At 38.9% G+C, this 12,202-nt stretch overlaps 1 protein-coding gene across 1 annotated transcript in view; it reads right to left on the bottom strand.

The window, feature by feature from the left end:
* Positions 1–12,202, bottom strand: part of GRIK3 (glutamate ionotropic receptor kainate type subunit 3) — a 708,422-nt gene that overhangs the window by 380,848 nt on the left and 315,372 nt on the right. Inside the window, exon 2 of the mRNA XM_089688809.1 lies at positions 3,934–4,110. Within this exon, the coding sequence (XP_089544935.1) occupies positions 3,934–4,110 (177 nt within the window). The remainder of the gene's footprint in view (positions 1–3,933; positions 4,111–12,202) is intronic.

Here is a 12,202-nt window from a genome sequence, read left to right as displayed (position 1 = left end):
TAATTAATTGATGTCAGAAAAGGTAGATAGCATAAACCATAAGCAATCTGAAGACAGGTTGGATGAATAGGTATTAGGATCTCTCACCAACTGCCATGTAAAGGGGTAGTCCAGAGGAAAATACATTTTTCCTGATATTCTTGATTTTTTTTACTGTGCATAGAGTTTTTCTATATATCAGCCTTGTCTTAAATGTATTGTTTCAATGAAAACTGTCTTGCGTAATAGTTTATAGGAAAAATTGGTGTATTATATTTTATGTTCAACTTTATGAAAGCTTGACTCTGTGCAACCCCTAAATGAAGCCTTTTCAGAGGGGAAACATACCTACTGTGTAAGACAGGTAGAGAAAATGTGTGATGCTCAATCTCAGTAGAAGGACTTTACAATAAGGTATACGCAGCCTACACATATAATTTACTAAGGTCCGTTAAGGGCAATTTCATTCAGAGGAAAAGAAAGATCAATTTTTATCGGTTTAGCGCTGGCTACAATGAGCACTGAGTTCATAAATTGCCTGAGAACTGTCCAGACAAGTAGGTAATAACCAAACCATTGAGCACATCTTCGTTGTATACAAGGCACAAAAGTAAATCAGTAAGGATAACAGCATGACCAATTTTTGACCTACAACACAAATCAGCTGCAGCTTTTCTCTTGACCCCAAGAAAGAAAACTCATGTTAAATTCCTGAAAAATATTTTCTCACAGCAGAAGAAAGGTAAGTCAAATATAAATATATTTTAGGACACTGTGGAAATCCATCAAAGTAGGTTAGCGCTGAACAAATTCCAGAAGCCAGGTAGCAATTTGCTTAACAAATGACACCTGGCACAAAAAATCTTGGAGCTTTTTGTCATTTTGGCAAAGCAAATACTTGTTGCCTGGTTCCTTGAAAGTATCTGCTGGTTCCTAACTAAACAGAACTGTCTGCTTCCTTAATTCCAGTTTAACTTACATTACCATTAGGATAGTTTATTTCTGAATGACATGAGCATTACGGCTAATAATTTGAAAAACTCTTGAATGTTTTCCTTGTGGATCCTGCTAACCTTTCGAGCTACATAACTTATCTATAGCATAGCATTGATATTTCAATAAGCCAGTTTTCCTCCCCTGTTACCCTATCCCCTTGCTGTGGCCTATCCAAAAATAAAACGAATAGCCCTTTAATATTTCGTAGTAGCCACTGGTGTCATGGGCCCACTGCTTCTCCAGTACATCCGCTACATCAGCTACAGCAAGGACTAAGACTTTTCTGAAGTAGAGGCACTGATTGACTGTTTCTATCACACAAATCCTACTCTTCACCAGGCTCAAGCACAGAGATATAAGAGAACCAGTTGCCCAGTGGGAGCTTGTTTCAGCTAATGGATCAGCAATAAAATATTATTAATTTCTCAAAGGTAACAAGCCACAGGCAGGGTGGTAATGTATGACCTGTGTATAAGGGCACTTTAATACTTTTGTTCACAACTTTTGTTCAAACTGATGAGTAGTTATTTTTTTAATGATATTAAATGACAGTTTAAGATTTGTTATAATGTGATAGATTTTTAATTATTGATAAATAAAACATTGGAAAGTAATCAAGATTGTTGTAGACAGCATGTGTTAAAGGATTATTATTGTATTGGATCAATTAACCACCTGACAACTAGCTGCAGTACATATACTGTGGCTAGGAGGCATGTATATGTATGTCATTTTACCTGCTCCGGTTGCAATCCCCCCATAACTGCTGTTTCCACTGCTATGACTTTCACGCAAACCAATTAATATACATTTATTGGGATTTTTTTACCAAAGATGTAGCAGAATACATTTTGGCCTAAATGTATGATGAAATTTGATTTTATTGGACATTTTTTATAGCATAAAGTAGAAAATCTATTTTTTTTTTCAAAATGTTTTTTCTGTCTTTTTTGTTTATATCGCAAAAAATAAAAAAAACAGTGGTGATCAAATACTACTGAAAGAAAGCTCTATTTGTGTGACCAAGCATTTTCCAGCAAAGAGTAGCACAGTGCTGAATAGCAAAGAGTGCCCTGGTCATGAAGGGGGTAAAATCTTGTGCTCAAGTGGTTATAGTGCATGATAATAAGATGAAGGATGCAAGAACTGGATACACAAACTGCCAACCCCCTAGTTACAGTGCAACAAAAGTCTCTTGTGTGGCAGTCAAAACAGGTCTCTCTTGTGATGTAAGAGCATCCTAAAAAATGTATCTCCCTTGACTCAGCCAAGTCCCCCTTTATTTGTGTCTGACACATTTCACCTCTCAGACACTGCTGCCTACATTGTGGGTGATTGGGAAGAGGTTTCAGCAGCACAGTCAATTCTGCCAATCCAGAAAACCAATGGACAGGGCTAGGTGAGGCCAGCTGCTAATTGACAAGCTACAAACTTATGAATCAGAAGTGACAATGATGATAGCTATGCCCCTTGCAGCATATTTCCATCCCACTGTAGCAAAGCAGCTAGAGCCTACTTGAGGGAAAAAAAGCACCTTTGAATTCAGTAGCAGTGCAGCAACATTGTCTGCTCATCATGGGAAGATGCATGAGGTGGACTTCACTGGCAGGATCAATAGCTGTGTGTGTGAAACTTTGCAGAAGTACCAAGAGAAAATTGTAAGTGCTGGGCACATATTTCACATATTTAATGGGAGGTCATAATTGTACTTTAAACTTAGCATTTTTTGTTAATTTCAAAAAAGCTGGTGGCTGGCGCCCAAAGATGCCTGCTATGGTATTCTGCTTCTAGTTTACTAAGGTAATATTGCTTTCAAGTGCACTATATTTAGTTTGCTCACCATTATGGCTAACACTGTAAACACAATTCATGTTAATTGGATCTTCCCCAAACATAGGTGTTTGGCTTCCTCATTAGAGGAAAGAAACCTGGTATTAAAGAGTTATTTGGGTTATCATTTGTGCTTGAAAAAATAATCCGTAATCTGCATATACTGTATTTCCAGAGCACTGCTTTTAGGGTTTGATGAACCCTAAGGGTAGCTGGTGAGTGAGCTACCTTTTTGAGCTATGCTGAGTTCATCCAGACACAGATAGGAGTTAGATTTTGTGCAAATGTCTGTATTACATCAGTGCTTAGAGTGAGAGTTTATGCACTGTGAGTCAGTGTACTTTTATGGCCTGATGCAGTTCTACTAATCAAACATTATTAAGGGAGAGCATAGGGGTGACCCCAGCAGCATAATGATATTCTTTCATAGTCCTTTGAACAGGTTAGTGACATAGGAAGCTGCAGATCTACAAAAGCATGTGGTGAAATGTCATCCAATTTCCAAAAAGTATGCTAGGGGTGTGCAATTTCCTTGTTTAAATATTTTAATAAAGAAGTTAAGGGTTTCCAAGAACTAGGTATAATAAAGGAAATGATCTTTTTAAGAGAAAATGTATCTAACATAGAAAGAACACTGGCGATGGGATTTATAGCAATATCATAAAACATGCTGGGAGATGTATCCAGTAAGAAGACAAAGTGCACGTTATAGACCTAGTGATGATAACCCATGTCATGGCTTCAACAGGTGAGAACGGAAAGGTTGTTCTGGAAACATGTGAGTTCTAAAGGCTTTCCAGGGCATGAGTAACCCTCAAGAGAACCTTAAAATAGAGAAAACTTGAGGAAAAGGCTTCAATAAATCCAGGGCTTTGAGGATGATGTCTTATAAACACTATGCCAGGATGCTTCGGATTATAGAAGAAGGGGGAGGCATCCTTAAATATCTAGAGAGTATGGAAGAAGAGTGTGCAATTTACATATGATAACATACATGTAAATCACCACTGTGGCTAAGTAGAATTGTTCAAAATGTTGTGAGTAAAAACAGCTACTATATACATATTTTAACAAAATGGCAGACTGGAGATTTCATTAAATTGGACTTTGTTCAAGCTTTACACTGACCTTTTCGATTAGCTTCAAAGCTGTCGTAAAGATTGATTCTTTGAATATCATAGGTTAGAGTTGTATTTGGTAATAATGTTCTATTTCTGTTGATGATGTTTGCTGCAAATCTGAATGCTTGTTCTTCTGCACTCACAAGCTGTCCCGTGGGTCCTTCCAGAAATTCAAAAATGCCTCCTGTTGTAAAAAAAAAAAAAACTTTCAGAGAAATAAGCATATGCACACACAACTTTTTTCATAGATTTACTATTGATCCTAGACTCAAAAACAACATTTACATACATTTCTTTAATACAAGCAGCACACTGCTTACTATTATTAAGAGGTACTTAAGAGTCAGAGGCTCACACGGTCTGGAAGTAAACAAGCCTGAGAAATAAAAAAAAACAGGTCTCCGCTAATGCAAGGTAAATAATGGTGCTTAGAAAAATAAAGTAGCAATAATGACCCTTTTAAAGAGTTCCAGGTTATAAGCTCCCGTCAACCATTGACATAGTGTAGCACAAAACTTTACACATTCATTCCCTTGACCACTGTATTGAAGCTAAATTTGTCAGCACATCTGAATTGTCAAATATTTCATAATCTGAAATGTTGTTGTTATTTTGTCCTCATCTACAAGCCCACCACTCTTTTTTAGAGCCTAATTATGGCTTTACACAATTATTTTTACATCCCATGTCCAACATATTAATCACCCAATCTAAGGTGCCAGTCGTTTGTGTCAATTAAATATATATATAGTGCATATATTGTATATATAGTATATATACAGTATACACACATTGCATATAATCAAAGAAACACATTTAGCACTTTCTTTCTACATTCTGCTTTTCAGAGGTAGGTAGACACAGTAGGGACTGTTTGCTTTGAACATACTTCTTTTTGTGCATATTACATACATGGACACTTGTGTGACTTGTCCAGTGATGCAAGTTAACCTTCGCCTCCTCAAGGTCTGTTTTTCTATCTTCTCGAAAATCATAAAAAGTTACATAAAAAAATGAATTTTACCTATAGTCATTCATTTATATACAAAATAGATGTTAAAGTATGTTAAAGTCTCAGCTCAACCCTACTAGGTAAAAGGTTTGGGATAAGTTTATCCATGAAAGACTTGTTGCTTCAAACTCTTTCTCCACCATTCCTGCTAATAGGTACATGTTCCAATACCTGGAACCTTAGCTGAATTGGAGTTTGACTCTTCTCAGGAATAAAATCCTGTGCTTCTCAATGAGCATAAAAGAAACATTTTTCTGAGCTAGTCATGCAGTTTTTTTCCCTGTAGCAATAGCAGCCATGTGTGTGTGTGTATATATATATACACACACTATATTGCCAGAAGTAGTGGGACTCCCCTACAAATCATTGGATTCAGGTGTTCCAATCACCTCCATGGCCACAGGTGTATAAAATCAATCATCTAGGCATGCATACTGCTTCTACAAACATTTGAGAAAGAAAGGGTCACTCTCAGGAGTTCAGTGAATTCTAGCGTGGAAATTTCCTTGCTACTAAATATTCCACAGTCATCTATTAGTGGTATTATAACAAAGTGGAAGCAACTAGGAACAACAGCAAGGCTACGTAAAAAGACAGAGCGGGGTCAGCGCATGCTGAAGCGTACAGTGCACAGAAGTCACCAACTGTCTGCAGAGTCGATAGCTAAAGACCTCCAAACTGTGGCCTTCAGATTAGCACAACAACAGTGCATAGAGAGCTTCATGGAATGGGTTTCTATGGCCAAGCAGCTGTATCCAAGCCTTACGTCACCAAGTGCAATGCAAATCATCAGATGCAATGGTGTAAAGCACACAACCACTGAACTCTAGAGCAGTGGAGATGTGTTCTCTGCAGTGACCAATCACACTTCTCTATTTGGCAATCCAATGGAAGTCGTCTAAGTTTGGTGATTTCCAGGAGAACGGTACTTACCTAACTGCATGGTGCCAAGTGTAAAGTTTGGTGGAAGGGGGATTATGCTGTGAGGTTGTTTTTCAGGGGTTGGGCTTGGCCCCTTAGTTTCAGTGAAGGGAACTCTTAAGGCATTAGAATACAAAGACATTTTGGACAATTTCCAATTACAATGCAAAAAGCTACAAAAAATTATGCATTCTGTATAATCTACATCTGGTTGTTTCGATACTAAGTGGTACCAATGAATTACTGTGCTATGGATATCATCATTGGTGTTAACACCTATTTATTGAATAAGCTTACATAACTGTCCATTAGATAAGTGACTCGTGGTAAAACATGTACTTTATAACCTATATCCTTTTTATAGAAAGGTCTATAAATCACAGACATTTACATGGTCATTATACTGCACCAAAATGCTCTAATAACTATTTCAAAATATTTTATATCAAATGCTGAGATTACAACAATGTTTTTCTAAAATAGCTTTATTTGTGCAGTGTAATAGCACACTACTGAAACTCATCGCCCTTTAAAATGGCTGTTGACAGCATCTTAATGACTGGCAGCTGATAGTTTAAATGCTGAGTTTATGTCTACAGATGAAGCTCCTCAACCGTTTATAGTGTTAATAGACAAATAAATGGTCCATGGCACTTCCTAATACATATTGAGACCAAGAAGATTTAGTCCATCTGGATCTTTTGTCAATTAGACATGAGAAAATTAACACAACAATTAAAGAAATATGTCCCCAATGAAGAAAAATAAACAGTGGAGATCGAAATAATGAGAAGTCTTTTAATGAAGCAAGCCATGGCCATATGTTGGATCCTCTGTTCTCTGTGTTGTTCTTTGGCATCAATTAATAATAATAAAAATATCTATTTCTACGGACATCATGTCTTCTGAAAGAATAATTTTACAATCCTTCCTTAGGCATTAGAAATGGCAATTTTGGAAACTCTATAGACTTGGATTGAGACAAGCAAAATGGTTGATTGGTTGTTGTGGATGGTTTTGTAGGCCATTGAGCAGCCATGTACAACACTTTTCCCATTTTTCCCTTACTTTGGAGAAAAAGGAGGATTTATCATATCACTTTCCACCCTATATTCTAGCATTTAATGCCTCTCCTTTTATTTGTTATTTCTTATCCAAGGTGCATGAAAGTGTGAAGGGGCAAAACGTGTGCTTTGCAACTATGACAAAATGAAAATCTATCTATCTATCTATCTATCTATCTATCTATCTATCTATCTCTATCTTTAGATCAAAATATATATTATTATCAACACCAACTGATTGAATTTGGAACAATTTATATTTTAAAGTAATAAATAAACAAACAGCAATCAAAGTGATAGATAGGGTGACCATATGCATTAATTAGACATACAAATTGCCAAAATTGTTTAGCTCTTCAACTTGAAAATATTCAATAAACTGAACCCAATAAAGGGCTTTTCATAAACTGCAATAGCTATTGGGATAGTTTCCAGACTAGTTAAAAAGTTTGAGTCCTACTATCTATTGTCTTTACACTTTTTTTATAACTATGTTTAATATTGTAATCTCCAAATAGTAGCATAACAAGAAGTCTGTGTCCATTTTTTTTACTATAGTTATCTTCAGTGAATTTGTAGAACACAAAGAAAGAGGATAGAATCGTCCAGTACAACCTGTGGATACAAGGTAGGTGCCCTCTAATGCTCCCTGGAGCTAGGTTAAGAGTTAGGAAGCCATAAAACCATCCAATTAAGATGATACACGCCTGGCCCCTCATCTTTACAAAGGTTAACAATGCAGTTAATGTCAATCCTAGATGAAATCAATAGAAAATAAGATCCGTGTGACACAATGTTGGATAACGATGATAAGTGATGAGTGTTTTACTGTGAGGGTCTGACATGCTGCATTTCTGAGATGAGCAGCAAACATATTGAAGTGAACACATAAATATGCAGTGTGGGAGAGAGGAGGAGGGATGTCCTAACAGATCAAACATAATCATTGCTGATCTGATGTAGAGAGATTAGGAGCTGATAGTCATTTGGAGTCTGTGTAAAGACATTACAACACTGAGCCTATTGGAAAGAGACAGATAAGGATCGCAGAAAGAGAACATGTGCAGAATACTAAATGCTGGGACTTAGGAACCCGGGAAAGCTAGAAAGATGGAACAAAAGGCAATACTCTTAAAATATATGCTAGTCTAGGCAATGAGATTTTCAGCTATTAGAGGAAAGTTATCCTTAAAACAGATGTTATCCATTAGGACAGTGGTTTTGCCATTTCCTTGCATAGGTATTCACTAAGAATAAAAAAAAAAAAAAATTTTTATTTAAAATGTAATTGTTTTTATTCATCTGCTGACATACACACAGATGCACAACATTTTATTAAAAGAAAAAAAAGATAGAAAGAAAACTTCAATTTTCCTAAAGCGGTAATAAATCCAAAAGCAAACCTTTATTATATTGCAGCTTGCCCATTCTTACATGCACTAGCTGCATTAGTTTTCTTTTTAAGGCTTTCTTTTTTTTATTTTCATTGTGTGATCCTGCCAATAAGTCTGTTGTTTTTCAACGGAATAAGCTGGCCTGCAGATGTGTCAGTTAGAGGGTTAAGACAAACCATTCAACACTGAAAAGGAAAAAAAAACCTGTTGCTGCAACTACTTATAAAACTCTTAGCTGGGGGAGAGGTGGTGTGACTGGAAGTCGACCTGCATGGACGCTTAGAGGAGAAGCTCTTCCCACGTCCATTGTTCTTACTCTTTTTTGGGGGACTTTGCTACTTTTTTGATTGGTAAATCGAGAAGCACCTACTCCACTAAGCAAGGGGGAACCACTCAACCCCCTCCGACTTCAACTACAGCTATCCGTTCCTTCTTTTCCCAAGCAGACATGCTGCCGAGTGGGGAAGACAAGATGGCGCCAGATGCCTTTCCAACGTGCTCACCTGCCTCACTTCAGCTCCCCTTCTCGGCCCCAATGCTGGACTCAGGAGTACCCCGGTTGGCTACTCAGGCACAAGCAACACAACTCCTGGGACCGGAGGAGATTGATCTGCTGACATTAGATTATCCAACCCGCTGGCCATGGGAAAGAGCAACCATAGCCTCTCAGCCCATGCTGACTCATGGGCCCATGTCTCCTGCCTTGCCCTCACCATTACACTGTACCTTCTCAGAATTCTGTATCAGCTCTGGAACGGATGGGGATAGAGCTTGCCAGTCAGCCCCTATCTTACATGATCTGGAGCCACATTGTCCTCCTGACCCACCACTATCTTCAGGCTGCATTTGGACAAATTGGCTGCCCAAGCTTCCTGACAGACCTTATGCTGCCCACCACTCTTGTTTGGCACCCACTTCTCCTAAGCCGCAGAGGAAACCTAGATCTAGAGACTCCAGCTCCTTCCGCTACACTTTTGGCTTCACTGTGCCACCTGTGCCCATTTCACCTCCTACTGCACCACCAGCCTGGCGACCTTTTGGGGCTGTTCTCTCTCCTTTACACTCCGGTGCTTGGTATGAGCCATGGGACCCTCAACTCCTGAATATATCACTGGCTCATCCTTCCAGTACCTCTATTGTGACCCAAACATCTGCTCTTTCTCCCTTGCAGATTACACAACAGCCAGCTTGGCCCCCTGTGCATCAGGATTTTACCTTCCCTGGCATTCTTATTTGCAAGCCACACTAAAGATGACTGTAAATAACTTATTGAAGATGTTGGGTTGACCTGCTAAAAACCGACTTCAAACATCTGGCTGAGAGTGGAAATGGTGGAAGAAAAACTCCAAGAGGCTAAGCTGGCTATTCATCAAACACAACTGCAGTGGGCCAATCACCTCCTCCTTTTGTGTGATATGCTGCGCCATCTTGAGGATCTAGATAATAGAGGCTGCAGGGACAATATCAGTCCCCTTGAAACCAAAGGTCTGGAGGACTAAACACTGTTTAACAACCTGCTTGGGAAACCTTCTTCTCACTGTATAGAAATAGACAGGGCTCACTGTGCCCTGCGCCCAAAGGGATCCTTGTCCAAGCCAAGAGATGTCATTTGCCATATTTATTCATATCTCCTGAAAGAAGACATCATGAGGAAGGCCCGTACTGCTTGAACAGTGCTATTTGAGGGGACTGCTGTACAGCTGTATCCTAACCTGTCCTGGATCACCATTCAAAAATGAACACTCCTTCAGCCACTGTTGCTGGCCTTGAAGGAAACTGACTTCACTTACTGCTGGGGATTTCCCTTTAGCCTCACAGCTAAACATCACGGAAAAACAGCTGTACTACGCTACTACAGAACATTCCTATGTTCTGTGACATCTTGGAGATTCCTGCTCCAAAAATTCCTGAATAGGATCTCATTTCTGCTCCTCCTCCAACACCTGCTGTGTGGCAGAAAGTCCCCCCAACAAAGCACTCTCAAGCGCCTAAATCTCCTCACAAAGGTTTCAGATATACAGTTGGGTGAATGCATTGTGTATATCTGCTTTCTAGTCTACAATTGCACTTGCAATTTTTCACTATTGGTTTACTTAACCTGTATATGTAGTGGTTACCACCTACCATATTTGCCCTAGATTTTTTCACCACTTTAAGCTTCCCTCTAGTAAATACATGTTTGCAGGCTTGACCTGGTATAGGTCTATGGGCTCTCTGCTCTCCTGTTTATACCCCACACTCCTTGATAATTGATAGTTCCTCTCTATCATTTACTCTTGTTCCCTATCCTTCTGTTTTAGAATAGCGGACGTTCAGGATCTTTGATGCCAATTGGCTATGTCTTTGTGTTTATGAAAGTTAATACCAATGTGGTATCTCTACATTTAATATGCTGGTCTCCTTTACTGTTAATCTTTATCTTTTCTCTTTCTGTTTCTTTTTTTCTTGGAAATGCTGCACTGCCACTTTCTTCATGAATCCTCTCCCCTGTCCATGGATTTACACTACTGGGTAGTGTTGGGCTTGATGTTCGAGATGAACATCGTCCGTTTGTGTGTTCGCCAAAAACACGGACAGTAAGGACATTTGGTGGGGTGCTCGCAAACCAAGCACCTTACAATGCACTACGCTCTCACAGTGCATTTTGAGAGCCATGATTGGCCAAAGTATTGCACCTGACCACATTGGCTTTGGCCAATCACTGCACAATTCACTGTGAGAGCAATGATTGGCCAAAGTCACAGTGACTTTGGCCAATCATAACTCATCGCTAAGTCCACACCCCACACTATATAAGGCTGTTTACACAGTGTAGTGTGTTGCTGGAGTTAGTGGTGTGTTAGGAGTGTAGTGTAGTGCGATGTTGTGAAGAGCAGTGTAGTGGTGTCAGTGAAGTGTCAGTGTGTTTTACTCCACTTCTGCATCACCGCTGTTCCCATTTTTTTTTTTAATTTCCCCCCCTTTCTGTGTTGCAGGTGTTCCTTCTGCTGCATAAGCAGTGGTTTCCTTTTTTTAAATTTTATTTTATTTATTATTTGCAGCAGCAGTATTAAATTAATAAAATATTTAGGGCATAATTGCTGATTCCCCTTCTGCATTGCAGGCATTCCTCATTCTATGTCAGCAGTGGTTCCCCTTTTTTTTCTGGCTTTCTGAATTTTTTTTTTCTTTTGCCACAGCAGCAGGAAAAATATTTAGGGCATAGTTGTTGTTCCCCTTATGTATCAAAGGTGTTCCTCCTTCTGCATCAGCAGTGGTTCCATTTTTTTTTTGGCTTTCTGAATATTTTTATTTACTTTTTTCCAGCAGCAGCAACATTTTTTTTGCCTTAATTGCCGTTCCTCCTGAGTCACAGGTGTTCCTCCTTCTGTGTCACCAGTGTTTTTTTTTTTTGGGGGGGGGGGCTTTCTTTATTTTCTTACATTTATTTTATTTTAATTTCTTTTGCAGTAGCAGCAGTAAAAAAATTCTTCATAATTTCAGTACCCCCTATTTTCTTTATTTAAAAAGAACAATAATAAAATGGTTTATAGTGCACCTAGCACAAAAGTATTGCACCCAAGAACCAAATTCCCATCCCACACTCTAAAATAAAACGTTATAAAAATCCCTGAAAAAAATCCCCATCGTGTCCAAAAGGTCAAAAAGGAGACGCTCACAAGCAGCTAAAAGAGGGCAAGCTGTGTCCACGGTGAAAGTGGTGGTTGTGGAGATGGTACATCCTCTGCATGCAGGTCATGCTTGTCCTTTTTTTCGGGTGCAGGCCGTGTTATTGAACCACAACATGCAGAAGAAGTGGTGGAGTGGATAACTAAGCCATCCTCATACTCTGTCACCCAAGCTCATACTAGTTTGCCTTCCACCGCAGTTGCCAAAGCAGCCTAT

This window comes from Staurois parvus, unplaced genomic scaffold (assembly GCF_062004578.1).
Source record: "Staurois parvus isolate SC_StPar_1 unplaced genomic scaffold, SC_StPar_1.0 ptg000454l, whole genome shotgun sequence".
Classification (NCBI taxonomy): Eukaryota; Metazoa; Chordata; class Amphibia; order Anura; family Ranidae; genus Staurois; species Staurois parvus.
This window is presented reverse-complemented; position numbering and strand designations above follow the sequence as displayed.